Source organism: Porites lutea, chromosome 5, assembly GCF_958299795.1.
Source record: "Porites lutea chromosome 5, jaPorLute2.1, whole genome shotgun sequence".
Classification (NCBI taxonomy): Eukaryota; Metazoa; Cnidaria; class Anthozoa; order Scleractinia; family Poritidae; genus Porites; species Porites lutea.
This window is the reverse complement of record NC_133205.1, coordinates 36162861-36183823: the sequence shown is the minus strand read 5'-3', so window position 1 is coordinate 36183823 and position 20963 is coordinate 36162861. Positions and strand designations below refer to the sequence as shown.

Genomic DNA, 20963 nt, shown 5'->3' with positions numbered 1-20963 from the left:
ATCGATATAAAGACAGTTTACCATTGTATTTTTTATGAACGGGTACTGTCTCTCAAACTGTTTTACGACTTCATGAGGATGAAGAACATTCAAATAATGGTTAAGAATTTACCCCCTCCTCTGCAAAATTGCGTTCAATTTTAATTTTAAAACTTTATCACTGGAGTTAAATTAGGAGCAAAATTTTTTAGATTGAATTTTACACCGATATAAGATCTTAAACTGTCACCTTAGTTTTAGCGCATACGAATAATTTTCTTTTGCCGGGGACTTTTAACCTTAACATGAAATACGAAAGCACTTTCCGAGAATCTATGAATACGCTTTAAGCTTTAAATCAGTGTACGAAATAAAATGTACTATGTACTGTTCAAACATACTTTTTTACTATAATAAACTCTCCACCGATTTACTCTTGTTATCGCTAAGTGAGGATTAAAAATTAAAATAACGTTGCCCAAGATAAACAATTCAAGTTTGTGGGCTCTGTGGGGACTCCTAAATTTTTAACAAAAACGATCCGCTCAAGCGACTAGTGATACGAATTGAAATATAGAAAATCATTGTTATCGGGCTGGTAAATTTAGTTACGTTGCATTTAACGGCAGATTCAAACGATGCGACGCCGAAAAAAAATAAAATATATGAAAATACTTTTCGGTACTAAACCACACCCGATCCCCGCATCACATTAAAACGAAGAAAACTGGTTTCAGCGTTTTATTGAATGGTTGCCGACTATCAAATAAATAACGGAAAATAGCAGAGCGCCTATATAAAACGCTTGAGTGATGAAAGGAACGGATATACTGGAATAGTTTATTTTGACGAATATTTGCTCTTGCCAAAATTTGTGTTGTTGATGAAATTGAGTGGCGTAAGAAAGTAGATGATATAGTTTTTCTATCTTACTGCTTCGAGCTTGAAAACGTTGATTTATTTTATGATTAGGAAGACGGTCTTGTGCCCTTTTTGTTCCGTTACAAAACTGAGCATCGAGACATCTGTCTAGCGGGTTTCCTTACGTGCATGCAGTCTCGCGTGCTAAGTACGTTTTGATTTAAGATTTAAAACGTTTCTTTATAATCCATAAAATACTTCCGATGTACATAAATTTACTATCTAGTCGAAGATGATATTATCATCTGAAAGTACCACGTAGCCGTTCTTTAGATACAGTTGCTTTTTTTAACATCTTGAGAAGTTTGCGTAGAAAAAAACACTTATGTACTCGACGAACATTTTAGCTCGGCAAAACTCTATTTAAGAAAATGAAAGTTGATCATGTGTTGTTGAAAATAGTGTTTTCTTTACGAGGAATATTTTTGATCAAGTTTCTCCCCATGAGTTGGGTGTGAAAACTTCTTAGCTTTCCTACAAAACAACAGTTTTTAGCCAGTCATTACATAATATCTTTCCTCACAAAGCACCATGATAAACAGCAATCACTTTGTGCGTCAACGGCTACTAAAAAGGTAATAGTGTTGGGAAAGTTTACCGCTCCTCGACAACTAATATCTTAGTTTTAATTTCGCTTATTTTGGAAGCTTCCTTTCGCATAGATTACTTGGATCCCTGAGGGCACCGCAAAGTGACCCTCAGCAGTTAAGAGAATATTTAAATTTACTTTGCACCAATAACTTTAATAAGCAATCACTGATTACCACAAACCAAAACAAAGGAAAAATAAAAATTACTGATAACCGTATAGATAGGAAACGAGAACCGCTGGAGTTAGTGCTAATGAAAAAAATCTTTGTCATTTACATTCCTGGTCTAGGTCGCCCACTGAGCCTCTTATATGCCACTTATTTTGCAAAGAAACAGTCCGGTCGGATCGTTTTAACGGCTAAATAAGAAAGATAAAACAAGTTTAATCTGTTTGTTGATCGCTACCTTGTACATTGTACTCGTACATTATGTGGTGTATGCTTTTTACGAGTTGTCCACCTAAGGAACCACGCGAAAACACCCAAATGAACACACTGTTAACAAAAACCTACCTCATCTCCGGGGCTATGCTCTTGCCTGTACCCTCTAAGATAGCAAATAAACCAGAACACGTTCAGCTTCCATGGCTCAACCTAAACCCTTAGCTTAAGTTTCTATAGTAGGCACCTGGTTGATTAGAACTCTACGTCCACCAAAACCAGTGGCCTGCATGGAGGAAAGTAGCCTAACGTGGGCTAAGCTCTTTGAAGGCAATTTAATACTTTAATAATTGATCATACATTGTTTGAAGGCGATTTGTTTGCTATTAAACTCATTTTTTACAGCACGTGTATTCTGAAACAAAGTGATGCTGGCCTTACAGGCGTGTGTCTGCTTAAAAACACTTAATAAACTTATCTCGCCTTTTTTGTAGAGGGCCTCAGTGAGTGCGAGCTACAGCCGCTGTATTTGAGACCTGGGCCTCCTTGTTTCAGCGACGCCTAACATCTCGCACATCAAACTTTCTCCTAGTAGTAAAGCTCGGCAAATTACATATTAGGTCGGCTTACAGTGTTCACTTGTGTAATTTTCTTCTTCCTTAGTTTACCTCGAAAATTTTTAATTTGCTTTCTGGGGGATTAACAGTAAATTGGGTGTTTTCCGGTGATTATGGTATTAAGGTAAAAATTAAAAATGAAATACCCCGCTCTAGGTGTTTCGAGGTATAAGAACGGAAAGAAAATAACTTATGTTTGTGGTTACGTGTTGCTCTTCCACTACAAATGCTATTATTCTTCGTAAGAACTGCGGAGTGAGTAATTTCCTTGATCCAAGTTTCTATACAACACAACACAATGACCCTTTTTAAAGGGGAATTAAAATTAACACTGCAGTCAATTGATGCAGTTTCAAGGGCAAGCGCTTTTATTTTGCTTGAGTAAACATTGAACTAGCCTGGAAACAAAACCTCAAAAACTGGCCACCATTTATTGATCTTCGGAATAAACTCTGGCTGTTTTTCGCCCCTTTAGTTATAATCTGTCTCATTTACTTTAATTTATTATTAATGAGACTCGCATATTTACCTTCAGTAATGAAGAGACGAAAGTTATACCATTTAAGAGATAGTTTAAATAAAAGAGTAGTTATTGTAAAGAGTAAAATGTACCTTATTTTTCGGTTTAGAAGTCCATTAGCCCGGTAAGCGCTCTGATTGCTCGAGAAATAATGAGTTTTCCGAGGTAATGATCTCCCTTCTATTCTGATGCAAATTTAATTTCCTTCACCTCTATTTAAGTGTCGAAATATTTCCGCACCATTTTATCCACTTTTAAAACCAAGTACAATGATAAAATGTTTTCTTTAATTCAATTTACGATATCCTTTCAAAAAATTCGAGAATCATCTTTGAGATTTTCTAAACAAAGTGAAAAAGAAGAAGTAATTTCCGCGTTCGAAAAATAAAAAGGGAACTGTACACACCCTGGTTGCAGAAACTGACTGAACGGTTTGCATATTAAACGTACGCGCATGGTTTTCCACTTTCAGTTTGTTTTCCTTGGCTTCATCTCAGTGTGGAGCAATCTAACCGATGATTTCCAGTTTAAAACTCGGTCTTCTAATTATAAAAGAAACGTTGCGAATTCGAGCAAATATGTTTAAGCACCTTTGTTCTCGACACGCGTCTGACACGCGACTATCAGCAGGTGCCAAAAGTATGCCCCGCCTAACAAAAAAAACCTAGATTTGATCCTAGATTTGCTCGTTTCCTACTAAGTAGACAAGACGTGAAATGAAAGTACATTTTAGAAAAATCAAGGTCATTCTAAGAGACCGATCAGTACTCGAAAGACCACGGTGACGTCTCTTCCACTGTACACACATGCATCAACGGTTAACTAGACAACAACCTAATGCAAAACCAAATTCGAAACCTGAAAAATAACACATATTTGTTTTCTTATTACCATTTACTGCATGCTCTCTTAATAAAGAGTTGGTGGTCTTAATAAGAGTCGTTTCCATTGGAAAATGTTAGAATACCACTAATTAAATAAACCTATCTAATCACTGATGATTGATTTGGGCGCGAACTTCTTTGTGTTCATTAATTCGTAATTGGGACCAAGCGTGTTTACATGTTTCCATTTCTGCAATGTTAATTCGAAGGATCTTTATCTAAAGGAGTAAAATTAGCAAAATATGCCTTCAGGTCGCGGCACCAACTAAATCGAGGAACATTGATAATATGCATTAAAATGACGCGCATAAGACATTTGATTTTTACAGCACAACCGTTTTACAATTCCTTCGCATTAATTTATCAGAACAGAGACTCGGGTGTTTAAAACAAGGCATTAAGGAGAAATCAAGTTTTGAGAAATTATGTCTTCGGGGGAACCTCGAATCTTATAGAGCGAAACGTAACTACTTTTTGGGCCAAATTTGATACAAATGCAAAAAATACACCTGTGACCTTGATTTATTATTCGAAGTAAATTTCATTCTCCTTCCATCACTAGATTTGACCATCCGGATATCGGGTAGAAGTGAAAAAAAAAGTTTAGATTTAATCTCTGCTAATTCCGCACTTCGCAACAAATCTCCCTGTCGCGGCGATCGTTTAAGTACTAATATACCTTGTTTGTGTTTTCTCGTGCTCCGTACTCACTAACGGAAATTCTTACAAAAATCCATTAATGCCATGTAGGAAATGCGAGGCAGTTTGTTTTTTTTTCCTCCTTTGGCGAAACCCTGTTGATCAATTGCTCAAGTCTCCGTAAGGGGCCAGCCAATGCACATGCGCAGTTGGTATTTAAGGCAGGTGCTCATGGCCTAGGCAGCTCATTATAAGCGAGTAGCTCAGAGCTCAATGAGGTGTGAAGGGCATGATGAAAAATATTTGATTTATTACAAAGACTTATTTAGTTTTGCTTAGCCATTGTTCACATCTTGATCATTGTCAACGGCAAACATAGCTCGGAATATAAAGAGCTGACGTTTTATTAAAATCTCATAAACCAAAAGTAAGTGAATACGTAAAGACCGGTCATCACTACAACTGAGCCAGCGGCCGTGTAAGGATCCTTGCCGAGATGTCTGTTTGGATAACACCACCACTCTTGGAAAACCCAAGCGGACCCCTGAATATAAGTCAGGAGGTCTTGAGAAGTGTTTTATACGGCAAATGGTGCAACGTTTTTGGAGGCCAAAAGGAACTCACTTTTAAACCCGGTGTTTTGGAGAAAGTGGACTACAATTCCGATGAAGGTAAAAAAATCTCACGTTTCTATCTTCATTACATTAAGAGTATAAATTATTACATCGTAGAACCTGAATGAAATAGAAAATACAGCGCGATTAAAGACCCTGTTGCGTGCTTCGGCACCTCTAGAGTTTTGAGCAATGAGAAATTATGTAATTACTTCTCTTTAAACTAGTGTTTAGTTACGGGCATTTAATACTGCTTTCTCATTTTCCCTGTTTCCACGCGTAGCGAAACACACTGTCAAGGGCTCGTAAATTTCGCATTACATATTCTTTTGGAATTTAACTAAGGAATGCCATTAATTTTTAACGACTTAGGGAAGTTTATAGTCTCTAGTTTATTTTAATGAGAACTCTGGTTTTATTAAACACGCACCTTTTTACTTTTTTGTATTCAGAGTGTAGATGCTAACCTTACACCTTTCGCCGTACAGCTTTGATAACTTAAAAATATACTAAGGCAGGCAAGGAGAAAGAAAACGAACACAGTGTGTAAATTTGCAAAATCGCGTGAGATTATCCTCGCTTTCATATATTTTTACGCAGCCTTAGAAAATGTCGCTCCGGGCTGATTCGAAATGAAAAAAAAAATGAATACTTTGATTTGTTTTCGTGTTGTGTCAAGTAACTTATACTCAATTTCAACATCTGTGCGGGAAGACGTGCACAGTAGTGTTAAGGATATTGCGCGCTTGCTTACACTTGCTGGCATCGTGTTTTACTCAATGTCTTACGAACGTTTTGTACTGTTTCCGGCTGTCTGGTGGAATGGTCATTAGTGTGTGATCTACCAGCAAACAACTTTTCAAACATGAAGGCGAAAATGCTTCCTTATTTCAATTGTAATTTCGGAACGATAATAAGGTTTAAATACCCAATTTGCTTTGGGCAGGTGGACCTACTCCGAATGAATATGCATGTCAACTCGGAAATTTAACTAAAAACACTTAATTCTACCGGGTTTTGTAAACTGGCAGTGTTTCTTGGACTTTTAGGCTCTTTGAGCAAAGTTCATGCCTTATCGCTGGATGTTTTTGCGATTGCAAATCGCAACAGGGTGAGATAATTCCAATGTTTTCTTTTTGCTCGGCAAGTGATTCCTAAGTTATCGAAAAAGGTGACCTACATTGAAATTCTCGAGTGTTGAGGTGACATTGCACATCAAAGGAAATAGAGAGGAAAAAGAAATATGTTTGATCTTGTGTAATTTCGAATTTGATTTTCGAGAGAAATTAGCATGTTTGGACATTTTTTATCGTGTAATTAATGTCTGCTAGCTGGCATTAAACAAAGATTAGCATATCAAAGCACAGTAACATGATGTAGTAACAATGACCAGAAAACAGTCAAACTCAAAGCAATGAATGTAGTTAGACAAACGCGCTTCCTACGACAACTTGCCAGGCTCTGCCCCCAACCACGTGACTGCGAGTCAAAGAAGACCTCGCCTCTATCGCAACATTGCATCTACTTGGAGAAAGTAAAACCAAACAAAACAAAACCAGCCATTGAAAGAAAGTCGATGAAGCTGCTTGTTTTTATAAAACAAGCTTCCGTGCTCACTTAATTCAAATACGTGTGCCGTATTGTTCAACCTTCTTTACTTTCGCATTGTTTATGAAATTTTACCAATACCCAAATAAAAACCTATTATGAGAGAAGTGTTCAGTAATGAAAAATCGCGAACCATATCCTTCCTCTGCATATCTTAACTTCCGCAATCATCTCCAAATTTACTTCTTTGGTTTGTGTTTCACACTGTGTTCTCCATCAAAGGCGATTGTTTGTCTCTGATAAGAGCCCAAAGCATAACAATTCGTTAGAGATTAATGCGTCGCGTAAACCATCCCTTTCTACCTGCTTATCACAGTGTATTTAGCACGTTCCTTGGGTTTACTTTAATTCAAGATCATAAAGATTATTATTAGAAAATCCTCGAAGCAGGTGGCTTCGCATAAATAACCTCACTAAAAATCTAAATCATTACTAGTGAAGGATAAAAGAAAACTATTTTATCTTTCTTTTTTTAAACGGCGCATCACGCTTTCTCTTTCTTTTTCCCGTTTCGGTACTATCTTAACTAATTTAACAATCTTCTAGTTCGGATTTCTTTCTAGCGGCGAAATGAAATAAAACGTTATGAATAATTGATTGTACACGACTTCTGTTTACTGCAATTGAAAACTACATTACAGAATAGCGTTTCGTTTTACGACCGTTGCAAAAAAGAGAGTTTCTTATTTTTGCTATACGTTTATTCCGAATTTTAACAAGTTCTTTCAATATGTAAAATCTTTACTCCTTTTTCTGTTCCTGTTTTCAACATCCGCTGACTTAAAAATGCTCATGACAAGCCGTATTTTACTCACTTAATGCATATAAAAACTGTATGCAAGAATACAATTCAGTTATCTCGACTATAAAAATCAATTTTTGCTCAAAGGTAGAGGTGGATTGTTCAGTTTTTAGGTGATGAAAATGTTGTATATTAGTACTAATTGACTACTTTCTGGTTTTGTGTTTTTCCTGTTCTTTTTAGAACCAGACGCTGGGTACATGAACAGTATCAAGCGCGTTGGATCAACGGCCTTGGTCCCGGTTCTAAGCAACGACAGCACCAAAAATAAACAGTTTAGCCTCGAAAATGACTCCTTTTTCATGGCATTTGTCTCCCTTCCGGAGCAGGTCACTATAGCGCCATCCTCAATCCCGGGAGTTCAACTCGGAGTATTCAGTACGTGTTGGATCAAAGAGGGCACACAGATGGGGCCATACACGGGGAGGATTGTTAAAATTGAAGAACTCAGCTCCGACGTTGATAACAGCCTCATGTGGGAGGTAGGTAACTTCCACAAATAACATCATGATTCTCGAGTCTTATCTTTTTTTGAAATTACGTTATGCAAGATGCTGGCTAAACCTTATCGCGTAAAAAATCAGAAAGCGCCGTAAGAAATACAGCCTAAGTCTGCAGGGAATCGGAATCATAATCAGTTAAGGACTGAATCCGCTTTATTAGATTTCTTTTTCTTAAGTTAAGTCTTCTTATTCACCAGTCTTTGAAGAAATTCAAAATAAATGACTTTCAGCAAGTAAAATGCTAATATAAGCTTGATATGCAAAGCTTGATATGGTTTCCTGATGAATTAAGATTAACATGTCTTAACTGTCGAAGAATAATGTAGAAGAATTAATTTGGTTTGGTTCACTTCTCAGCCGTAGATTTTTTGTTACTATTTACGTGCGTGATTTCCTTTGCCTCTAACCAGATAACTCTTGGTTACTATACTGTGAAAATATGGTTTAGATAATTAATAAACTTGTCTTCAACCGGAGAAAATCCAAACACCGTAAAAACTCTCGTCTATAATGTGCAACGGGGAATAAAAGCTAGTAGTTTCGAAAAACTGATAATCCCGGTGCAAAGCACCAACGAAAAAACTAAAGAGGGAGTGCTTAAGAGAAACGAAGTTAACATATAAGCTGATAAATATCCACAAAAGTAAAGTGCCCATGATTCTGACTATGTTTGAGTTGTACACATGATATTTGAGGACCTCTTTGATCGATTCACAACACATTGAATTCTTTTGGCGTAGACATTATCAAAGATGGGTACCCAGGCACGTAACTGTAACATTTCTGTTTTCTGCGGCGTCATGCAAGCAAGTCGTTTGATTTACGAAACCTCACAGCAGATAAATGAGTTGGCCGGCTGAGTCTGAATATTTACCACGCGAAATGCGAGTTGAATGGTGGTATTTTGATGCTGCATCGCCGTAATCGATTGAATAATTTACCTGCGCGCACTTTTTAGGTTCTTAACGAAGACGGTTCAGTGAGCCATTTTCTCGATGCCAAAGACGAAAACCCGCGCAACTGGATGGGCTTTGTTAACTGCGCAAGGAACGAACAGGAACAGAACTTAGACGTGTTTCAGTACGGAGGAAACATTTACTACCGCGCTGTCAAAGATATCCCACCTGATCAAGAACTGTTGGTTTGGTATGGCGGCACGTATGTTCAGTTCCTTGGCATACCTGGTATAGCGCCTGTAAACGACTTTGTCCGAAGAAAGCGAAGAGGACCCGAGGACGATGAACTTCCAGGTTTGTATTGCATGATAATGTAACATTGAAAATTAAGTTTCTAAGCTTCCCAGGGCAGCGAAGGTTAAGAATGTAGAAATATTATTGAGCAGTGGAAAGAATACCTAAAAAAAGAGCTAATATTTAAACTTGCACGTTTTCATCCACTAAATAGAAAGTTAAAAGTACAATAACATTTGGAACCAAACTACAACTAAGAAGTATATTAAAAGATAAATGGCAGTACAATGTAGTGTTATAATATGAAACCCTTATATCGTATGTTAGAGATTCTCCGTTCAACTAAATCGCATTCGCAATCTAAATCTTATTAGGGGGTATTTCTGAAAGATATCGACGAGGGAAAACATCACTGTATCAGGCCAACCTGGTCAGTATAAAAAAATGCGCGTTCTGAAAATTTTGTTGTTAAAAATCTATTCTAGCGGTACGCGTTTCGAATTAGATTCTCTGAATACTTTAACAATTATGATATTTGGCAATATCCTACTCTGTAAACCTAAAAAGTGAAGTTACGCACGTTTTTCATAGAATGCTTGTTACAGTTTTGCATAATATACATGTTTCTGAGGAAAAAAGTCTTACATTGCAATGATCTCGAATAGAGTTTCGGTAACCACACTCACATTACTGTTACAAGTCACAAACTATCGATGCTACAAATCAACTCGATCTTAAACATTGCACGCCAAAATGGGTTAATATTCAGGTTGTTCGTGCTGCTGAATTTGTTAAATTTACAAGCCAACTTAACTCAGTCCACAGGAACTGCAAAAACAAACCCTTTTTATTTCAGTCTGTTTGTTTCAAATGACTCTTTTGCTTGTGACGCGCGCAATACGATGATTATAAAACCTTTCCTAGCTATTACTGAAATGTAGATCTTACATTCGCTTATGTCAACTGCCCAGGTATACTTTGAGTATTTGCGAAATTTAATAACATGGTTTGCCAGTCAGTACTTATGCAGTTATGCGAGCAGCGAAAAGCCTTGCTGTGCCATCAAATTTGTTTTATTTTTCTTCGCCGGAACTGAATTCATTTCTGCACGGTAATATTTTAGCCGCAGCTTTATTACATCCATTAGTACAGCGCTTTTATTGAAATGTTTCTTCTGAGTGTTATATGGCTATATTACCAAATAATCAAATAATATTGTGTCAGCTAGAGAAAAAAACATGCCAGACCTTTCTTTAATTCTTTAAATCGCGTGTATCAAGAAGACCTTTCATTTTACTAACTAGAAAACTCGACTGGTAAAACAAACCGAATTTAACTGCGTTCTTAATAATTAGAAAAGAGGGTACGTTTTTGTCGAATTTGCATTTCCAAAAGCATGGACCGGGAGTTAATGAATCCGATAAACATTAAAAATATGGTGACGGCGGCCCTTCGCTCTAGATTAGTTCGTGTGAGGTAGTAAACCTTGCCTCAAAGACAATCTGTCATTTTACAAATTTCAAATTACGAAACAAGTACGTAGACGCCTAGTGTTTTCTTAATTATGATTTCATCTGTGGGGTGTAAGCTCTTTGGAGGCGTTAAATTAAGGACGAAAAACCGTGAAGCCGTGGACTGAAGAACAATACTCAGAGTTGTTTAAGTCGGTTAAAATTGTTGTAGTATACAGCGTTTTTTTTTTCTTTCAACGTCTTCAAATGCGTTTTTAGCACTTGTTCTGTGCGCAAATTTTTGCTGTCTTCCTGTAAATTAATTTCGCTGGTTTTGAAGCCACAAAAACAAACGATTCACTGAGATAAATGCGGTAATTATTAGTTAGTTAAGCCTCGAGCTAACATCAACTCGCTGATGCCTTCTGATGTACGCCTAATGGCAATTCGCAAATTACAATTTCAGTTTTGGTTTCTTTCCTTGTTTCTTACACCCACTCGAGCCCTTGCAGCTTGTAAGTAATAATGATTAATACATAATGTTTCCGGTAGAAAAACTCAAAACGTCTCCGTTGTAAACTTAGATCGAATTCACTTGGCATGTTATCATAAATTCTTAATTTGGAAATAACCTTTAAAAGAAAAAAAAGCATAAAACCAATAAAAGAAGACGACTGCGAAAATGGGCGAGATATAGCTAAAGTATGAACCAGAGTCGTTTGCTCTAAGATTGTTATTTCTCCTGATAGCCAAAGTAAATTTACTCATGACGTTTATTTTAAAGAAATAGAAAATAGATTGTGTTACTAGTGCTCCAGGACAGAGAAGAGAGTACAGGGTTAAGACAGCTGTATTTCGATTAATTTAGTAGGCTTTCAAGAAAAATCAATTAGTACGCTAGGGTATAAAATTAATAATGGATTAACTATAATGATTTGTAAACGATTCCAATTCGGCATGTTTAAAAGTGTTCAATTAAAGGGAAGTTTATTTAAACGAAGTGGTTTAATAAAAAGAGCCTTAGCAAACAGAAAGGAGGAGTCTCTGTATAGTATTAAAAACGACCTTTCGCCTGCTCGACGCCACTTTTTTATGGGTAAAAAGCCAGATTTTCTCACTAAAGTACCCTTCTTGCAAACCGTAATAAAGATTTTAACTTGTAAGCAAATTAAACTGGAGAAGCGAAAAGAGAAAAATCGATTGTGAACACTGACTCGCATTGTTAATTATGCTTCACTCAAGACTAGGCTTTCTCTTTCTTTTCTTGTTTTTGGCGCTAATGAAAGAAAACAGGTGATTTCTGCTATATCTGTAAATCAGTTCCTTTGTATTAAGATAACATCATACTAGTTTTGTTGAAATTCTATCTTGCTTGAATGGCTTGCTACTCGAAAAAATGAACGTGATGGCGGAATACCCATTGTGAAGCCAGTATTTTTAGCCTTAAGCCCTGTCGAGGTTTTCTTGCTCCAAATGTTCTTCGTTTTTCTTACATCAATTTATTGTAACAAATCACACCAAAATGGGTCAAGATTTGGTAAATCGGGGCTCTTTTAATCATGCTTGACGTACTTCTCTGTTTAATTTGGTTTTAATTCATTAGGTTTCGAGATTTTTTTCTACCACCAATAAACAATACCTTGGCAACTTTTACTTATTTCATTTAACTCAAGATTTAGCGGCTCTCACTCGAAAGTGTGTCCTTTAATTATTTTCTGCTGTGTATATGCCTTTTAATTACATCAGTATTTCTTGAATCTCGGAATAAATGCGGTGGGTCCGAGCCACAGTTAATTAGGAGTTCTAAATTGGTTTTATTGAGTTCGTCACCTGGTTTCGAAAGACAGCTTTTTTCTTTTTTTCTTTTTCTTTCTTCTTCGCGCTTAATTGTAAAGAAGTGTTTGCGATAAATGCACGTATCACATAACATGAATCAACAATGTCATTTCTTTTTTCTCGGCGAAGCTTTTGCGTTAATCGAAAACCATTCAATCGCGCCCCAGGTTATGAGATAAATCTAAGTTTGCTTGCTAAAACACTTCTTTCGGTTCCAAGTAAAAAAAAAAAAGCCACGCCCGACCTTATCAACTGGAAAACGTTTTACTTCGGGGCGACAACAATGTCATAATCAAGGCGAGGTATATTAACTGATGCTCAAATCTGCCACGGTTAGCTACAATAGGGAAGCAGGTCAAACAAAAACAGCGGCAGTGTGCGATTTTTTTTGGTCGAAAAGAAGTGAAATGAACTTTTTTGAATTTACCTGGTTTAAATGCAAAATCAATAAACAAATAATATTCCACAATGCGGTTAAATAACGCACTGGAAGTTGAAAGAAATTCAGTTTCTTTTAATTTTCGCTTCTGTACTATGCTTTATTCCATCATTACATCGCTAACAAAAGCGCGTGCCATCAGAATTCTTTTCAACTCAATCAAAATTTTTACTTCAAATGAAACAGGTCTACATTACTCAGATTGCAGCGCACATAATTGAAACCTTATTGCACTTAAATAAGAATAACATGCGAAAATAATTCAGTGTGCACACAGGAATCGTTTGCTGTGCAAGGCTGTACAATTTTTCGTGAATGGTCGCCGTTTTGCGTGAGACCGAACTTTCTAGCTTGTTTAACAAAGCGGAAAATTGCATAAGGATAGTTGCGATTTTTTTGGTCCTCAATTTTTAAAATAAATTCTTTTTGCTGCCTCACTGATACTGATTAAACACAATGTATTTAATATTTCAACATTTCGGTTTAATTACTGATAAATCCTTATTCACCTTGAATAGGAAGGTGGGGGATAATTCGAAAAATAGACTTCAAAATCTTTATGGCCATAGCTACCAGAACATTAACAATGCTTCACAAAAACTTCGCAGTGAGAATAACAATTTAACAGTTGCTAAAAATGTAATAGATATATCTTCTCAGCGGCATGATAAAGTTTTTTTTTTTTCGCTCAATTGTACGAAGTACGTATTAACAATACTAAGTTGAATGTCGCATACTTGTTCGTCTTCTTTTTTGTCATCAAATCGGTATTCTATTTTTTAAAGAAATAATGTTTTGATTTTCTATATGAAGAGGATTTAGTTATTTCAATTTCGATTTCACACTGTTCGTAAAACGCTTTGTATAATTTCCAGCTCAGCGTGAAATATTTATCTTGGAACTGAACTACTGGGACCACTTTCCACATTTCCTGCGCCCTATTGTACGTTTGAAAACAGGAAATAGTGTCCAACCGGGCTATGAATTGCAGGCGATTTTGTGGGAATATTAATTCTAGCGAAATGCCTCGTTGTTTGTTATTGAAAAAAACTACAAGTTGACTAATCTTCTGTGTTCTTATTCTGTTTATAGCAGAAGACCAAATGTACAAATTTAACCCCGAACGAGTTAAAAACAACGTTGTACCTGGCAGACTTAAATGTACGCTTTGCAGACGAGGCTTCAACTCTCGTAGTAATTTGCGTTCACACATGCGCATACACACGCTTGAAAAACCGTTCCAGTGCAAGTACTGCAAGAAGTCGTTTTCTCAGTCATCAACGCTTCGGAACCACACCAGGCTCCACACGGGGGAAAAGCCTTACAAGTGCAAAGTGTGTCACTTCGCCTACTCGCAACTAGCAGGACTACGAGCTCATCAGAAGTCGGCGAGGCATCGGCCATTGCACGAGGCAGCGAAGGCAGCCGCCCAGCAGTCGAAAAGCCTCCACGATGAAACAGCTCTCAGTGAACTTTCACCAGACTCTCCTGATTTAGAAAGCATCTCGCAATAGTTACTTTTTACTTATAAAAAAAATAATAACTATTACAACATAAGAAATAAATATGTATGATAAAAAGCGTCCATTGAATCACCGTTTCATAGTTTTCCTTCGGAACGCAAATTACTCTCAATTGATCCGGATCATCTTTATTAACCAATAGTGTATAGTCCAGAAAAAGATTCTAGAATCTAGTAGAAAAAGTTTCATATAAAGGCAAAAAGAGAGCTGTAAAAACGAGCATTTAATACATATTATATTTGATACTACAAATTTAAACTAAAATAGAACATTTCAAAAATTGGTCCGTTAATCTACAGCCGCGTGGTCTCTATAGCGAATAGTTAATTTTTACTATGTGCGACTGATAGGCTGATCAAAGACTGCAAACAAATCAGCGAAAATGGTAATCACAAAGTACTTATGCACTTTTCAGTTGTATATAGTGTAAATATTTTGTAAAAAATTTGCAAGCAAGCTTTATGAACTCTGTAAAGTGCCTTACTATGCTCATATTTAACCTGTCAATTTGATTGACAGGTTAGATCGTTTAAAATATATGGGTGGACTTTAGGTTTACTCAAGTACCGTTTTATAGGAAATAAACAGAAATCCCACCACACGAAATTGCTGTGTTGCATTTGACATTGAGCGGTCTAAAAGCATCACCCTCGACAGAAATTCAGTTGCTAAACTGCACTGTAATTTCCAAGGGGAAGTAAAAATATGATATTATGTCAAAATGTTAAACTTGCGGGTCAAACAAGAAAATGGAAAGAGGCATTCACCTGAAGAACATAATAACAAGTGAATAAAGAAAAACTTTAGCCTTTTCATCAAAGTTCAATTTCCTACTTAACTAGGATGGCACGTTTTTTCTTTATTTAGCAGGTATTTGCTCTTAGAAAAAAGGGTTTCCGATTTTAATCTTTATGGGTTTTAAATTCCTTGCAGGGAGTTTGTTTGAGATCACTGTACTTCCTCAAAAAAGAGGAGATTATGTCGTAATCAGATTTATATTCAAAAACGTGTTCGAGTTTTTTATTTCTTGCTTTTCATATTTCTTTTTACTACAGGCAGTCCAAAAACTCCTCTTTATTATTTTTCGTTTACTGAGTTACCTGTTATGTCCATGCGCTTCAGTTCATTCTAATTTACTTTGTGCAAAACAACATTTTTTCCTACATTGACAAAAAAATCGTATCACGCAGAGCTTATATTTTCTAAAATCCGCCAGATTTGTCACTAATATCTTCAGAAAAAAAATTAAAAGCAGCGAAACAGCCAAGTAAGATAGCTATATCAAAAGCGAGAAATACAGCCGGCGTTTGGTTTTGAATTACGGCGTTTACTTGTCATTTTATGGAATAAAAGGATGATAACGGCTTTGTTTCAAAACGTCGCAAAACATGAAAGTTACGATGGCCTTGTACGTTGTTATCGGCAAATCTGGTCACTAAGTGATCTTTAAGCAAAGCGCAAGTAATGTAACATATAAACCCCAGATTTGTCCTGATAACAAGGGCTTTACAGACCGGAGCTGAGGGCAAAGATACGATCTCCTTTAACCGCTTATTTGATTGATAAAGCACGCAACTAAGAGACCGAAGTCAAATTTTTTGGCTGTGACCTAATTTTTCCTTACGGGTTATTTAATGCGAATAATAAAGCAATTTGCAGAATTTGTCATCGCTGTCGGTGGTCAGTCGCGCCGCCAAATTCATTAAACGACTCCACCGTTAGAGTTAAGTATTTTTTCATTTAAACTTTAACTACCCCCAGAGTGATTACAATATAGGAGATATCCGATTTGTGGTGTCTTCACTGCACTGGCTAGTTCTAAATAAAAGAAGAGACGTTATGATTCTTGCGGCAGCCCAAATCTGGCTTACAGATCACTTAACGGCGAAAAGTCTATGTGACGCTTCCAAGATACTAGAGAGATCAAAGAGTTTTTCCCTTATAAACCATTTTTCTGCACCTGCGGTTTATAATTTTTCGACAGAAGAAAGGAGTGTGTATTGAGTTGTCTCGTCTGTTATAATGGCGGAAAAGATATGTAAAACTGACAACCAACTTTTTCCTTGTATAGCGCAGAAAAGGCAAAAAAAAGGAAATACGAAAAGAAATAAAAAAAATAACAGCGCCTAGGTATAACGCTTTAAAGTCGAGGGTGGTACCCCCTTCCCCTATAGTTTCACCGTAATGACCAATTTATGAGCATATATTACTATAGCGGCTGAGCTTGCGCATGTAACCTATTCTCGTCGCAGGGTTACAATCAGACTGAAAAGATATACGGTGTTCTTCCCAGGGCAGCAAAATGCTAGTAACTGGAGAGAATTGACGGGGAAAGAAGCTTGTAGCCCGCGGAACACAAGAGGCAACACGGCTTGGCAGTTGTTCGACGGGGAAGGGGAAGGGGAGGAAGGGTAATTCGAGCGCGCGAGAAGGGCGCGCGCCCTACGAGTTCTCGCACGCAGGAATTCCCCCTTCCCTCTTATTTCAACCTTCTTCCACGAACGGAGTAAAATTAAATGACTCACAAGGCCTCAGCTAAGCTATTCCCTCTTGGACACGGCGAAGTTTTCACTGGAATTTCACCTCACAAGACTATGACAAAAATATCCAGCTGATGATAAAAACAGTGAGTTGCTGAATATCTGACAAGTTTCATTTAACCTTGAGAGATGAATTTCTCCCTGTGTGCAGAAGAAACGAGAAACTGACTGAGCCAAATCTGATATAGGCGTCAAAGGTAAGTGGTCAATGAGGACGGCATTTTTTAAAGGGGTACTCAGGGTGGGTCCTGGGGTAGAGATGTGGTTACAGGCGTTATTTCTAGTCTTTTACGACGCAAAGATAAGGGAAAAGTATTCTAAGGTAGACGGGAATGAGTAAAATTCCTTTAGTTTAGACACGGGCGGTGAAATAGCTGCAGTAGCATCTTTATCAAGCACGACGCAAGCGCAGCAAGAGCGCGGTACACATGGAAAAAGAACTGAGTAAAATTCCAAGCGCGGAATTTAGCTCAGTTTTTTCCTCTTCTGCGGCAATTTCTTCGCATAATTTGGCTTCGTGAGGCCACGAACTTGTCGTAGGAGTAACGCTGACCAACATGAGACATGGACAGGAGAAAAGCTCTTGAAACCTTAGCAGAAACAATCTTCGTTCTGGCTCAATTTTTTTCGTTGATCTGTTTTTGATACTGAGATGTGTCTGGTTTACGTTTTTGAAATCTGGAGATCTCACTTAAAAACACAGCTGAGGACCGACCGCGATTCTATGAAGGTTTCTCCTCCAGAATTACTTCAGTCGCTGAGACATTTGTCAAACACCATCTTCAAATTCTAGCTTTAAAGCCATGTGAGCACACGACCGGAACTAAGTTTGGAAATACGTTTGAGTTCGCAGGCTAAAACCTGTGATCCTGACAAAATTGATTTCCCGATCTTCGGGATTTTCGCGAAAACACTTTCCACCGAAATTAAAAGGAGAAGCAAAAAAACAAAAATCTGGGAAAAGCCTCGCACTCAAGCGAAAGTCGTGCTATGCTAGGAGGGTAGGAGGCTTGGAACCGAACGCGATAGCGTAAGATCGTCCACCCAACCGGTCACATATGAACACGCCGAGGACAACTGGAAACCAAGCAGGAGAGGAATTTTGCCTTTTGAGCATGCCCGAACGAAGTGCGCTGTAATTTGGCAATGTTTTGGACAGTTTTGCATCTCATTTGTGGCCAGATGGTGACCAGAGAACGTCTCGACTAGCTGAAAACAACGTTTATCCAATCAACCTATACATCACAACCTTAGTCATATCAAGGAAATTCTATGACCAGTTGGTGTGTGCTGAAATTGCAAAATTGGCGCGACAGAGAAACCGAGAGATTGCCTCGTAAAAGTACTTTAATGTTTGCTCGTTTTAAGATTGAAGACAACACAGCAGTCTCCCTCTGTTAAACTGGCCAAAATAAAGTTTTGGGCGGTGCTAACTACAATACACGTGCGGTACCTACTTCTCGTCCATAGGTACCTCTTCGCCGAGGTACGAATTTCGGAGAAAGTCGCAGCTAGATAGAGAACAGACGGCTTTATGTACGTGACTAGGTGTGACGAGCCTACAACCATATGACGCAGTCTTGTCAGTGGCATAAGCCCAAGACCGTCGTATAATATCGTCGGCAAACCTTTTAGTTGCCATTAGAAGGAGGCTTTCCACTACATGAGTATAAACGCCGTCAATATCGACAGGCTTGAGCGAGATTCCGATATCGCTACACGCCTCACGTATCCACTCTTGTTCCAGAGTGGGGCAGAGTGAGAACATTCTTGGCTTCTTTTCTGGCGATTTATTTTTTCCCTCTTCAGGAAAGAAACCCACGACATCTACTTCCAAGTTCTCTGATTCAGTGCAGGTTAGTGGTACACTAGGAAGGCAACCTTCTTTACCTTCCAATTCTGAGAAAAGGCGACTTGCTGACGTACAGCTGTTGAACGTTTGTTCCTCGCATTTGTGAGTAGCCGCTTCTTGAGCTTCATCTGATGCCGCATCACCAATACAATGCCCACAAAATTTACAGAACGTACAATTCTCACCCACTTTATCACATGGCGTGTAACCAAGCCGACGACACCACAACAAGATATCTTTCGTGCTCAGCTTACCAGTAGGTATACATCGGCAAATAGATCTTCTAACAGCCGCTGCCCTCTGCCACTCACAGGCTCTTCTCTTGGCGATGTTCCAGCTGCGGAACTGCTCAACTGAAGACGAACAATAAGGATACTTTATTACGTTTCTCTCAGGTTGAATTAAGGGGTGTTCTTTCATTGCCGATCGCAAAAGCTGATGCATTTCCTCCGACATCTTGTTCACCTTAACGTTTTCTGATTCGGGCTCTGGGCTTGTACAACGAGAAGCTGGTTGACTGTTTACTGGTGTGGACGGAACCGATGACGGGCTCGCTGAGAGTGGAGACTCCAATTTGAATCTTTTGAGCTCCCTTGGACTGTCTAAAATCGCCGAATACTTGACCAAAGGTAACATTTTAGACTGTTCTTTATTGAGGCTTGCGTTGTCAATGTAAGGACGTTGATCACTGTTCGTGGAAACCGAAATCAGATTTGTAGCAAAACTTTCTTCTAAGCTTGGATTAAGAGCTATAAAGTTGTCTTCAAATGTTCTGCGATCCAGCTCCAAGTCCACTACAGTTTCCGAGCCTAACGTCTGAAGCCCAGTGTATGTTCTGTCCAGCTTTAATTCATGAATAATATCCACTCTTTTGTTTCTAGGATCAACAAAGTGTAGCTGTACTCGCACCGGAAATTCCCCCCAACCTCTTCTGGTCAAATGAAAAGGTGGCTTGTTCACTTCAACAATGTCGTTCGGGCGATAGCTCGGGTGAAGGAAGAACCACACCTTCTTTATAAATCGTTCGATATGCGAGTCCTCAGGGGTACCTCGCACATACACCATCCACTTGTGGGTAGATTTGTCGTTGTCTTCACGGTTGTCAATGGGGATGTACTTTGATGTGTTGCCGATAATAACACGTTTCTTCAAGTAGAATCGTGAGCCAGTGCAAGCGACTGACAAAGATGACACATTCGAATGGCTTCTGTTGACACTTGGTGAGCTTTCCTCGCTGGTTGGTTTAGTAGACGACAAACTTGGAAATTCAAGCCCCTGTGATGTTCTTGCTGCATCAAAATTCACGTTCTTATGAAGACTGGCCATTGGTTTTCCCTGATTTTCGGTAGAGAGTAAAATTTTGCTCTCGCTTGGAGCAACAGGGTCACCTTTGACTGCCGTTTCAGCTGGTTTGGTTGAATTGACTTCTTGACTAACTGTACATTTGCTCGTGAGCGTATCATTAAATGCACGCTTTTTTACATTTGAAGAATCTTTAACTTCTGTTGTAAAAGAGCTAATACTTTTATTTACCGTTTGAGGTTCAGTTCCTTGAAACTCAGTTTTCTTCACGCGATTCCGCGCTGATCTCTTGGAACAGAATTCAGCTTTGCTAGCACTTGTACGATTTCCTCTGAGTTCGGAGGTGCCATAATACTTCGCCAAAACGCAAGCTCTCAGTCTGTCTAGCATTGCCTTTGTTTGACTAATTCTCTCATCGATAATATCGATTTCTCTCTCCTTCAAGTGAATCTCAAAACTGAACTGTTGTCGAATAATCCGTTCAATTCTCTGTATGGCTTGTTCTTTCGCGTCTTGTTGTCTTGTGCTAAGTGTTCCTTGCTCACGCTTATGTTCTTTGCTCGCGGCTTGGTAATCCGGGTCTTCCATTTCCTTTTCGTCTAATAAGGTTTCCATTACTTGGTTGTTTGCATCAACACTCCTATATTGAAGAAACAAGGTTAGAAGTCGACAAAGTTCCACCGAAACTTTCAGGGGAGACGATTCACATGGTGTTTACGTCGTTTGCGCGTACTCATTAAGAAAACCGCCGTAAAAACACTCGCGGGCGTGA

At 38.2% G+C, this 20963-nt stretch overlaps 2 protein-coding genes across 4 annotated transcripts; one reads left to right on the top strand and one right to left on the bottom strand.

Annotated features, from left to right (window-relative positions):
* Positions 1-4798: 4798 nt before the first annotated feature.
* LOC140937012 (PR domain zinc finger protein 12-like) lies at positions 4799-15103 on the top strand. Of its 3 annotated transcripts, none has more exons than XM_073386533.1 (4): positions 4799-5202; positions 7739-8037; positions 9017-9308; positions 14070-15103. In XM_073386533.1, the coding sequence occupies exons 1-4, from the start codon at positions 5028-5030 to the stop codon at positions 14486-14488; spliced, it is 1185 nt and encodes a 394-aa protein (XP_073242634.1). In that variant the 5' UTR covers positions 4799-5027; the 3' UTR covers positions 14489-15103. The 3 variants fall into 3 exon arrangements, with proteins under 3 accessions (XP_073242634.1, XP_073242633.1, XP_073242635.1); XM_073386532.1 differs by having other exon boundaries at positions 14067-15103; XM_073386534.1 differs by lacking the exon at positions 4799-5202 and adding an exon at positions 7497-7642 and having other exon boundaries at positions 14067-15103.
* A 3263-nt stretch (positions 15104-18366) lies between these two features.
* Positions 18367-20903, bottom strand: LOC140938866 (uncharacterized). Its single transcript, XM_073388392.1, has one exon. It carries the CDS (start codon positions 20804-20806, stop codon positions 18491-18493), a length of 2316 nt encoding a protein of 771 aa, XP_073244493.1. The 5' UTR covers positions 20807-20903; the 3' UTR covers positions 18367-18490.
* Between the last annotated feature and the right edge of the window lie 60 nt (positions 20904-20963).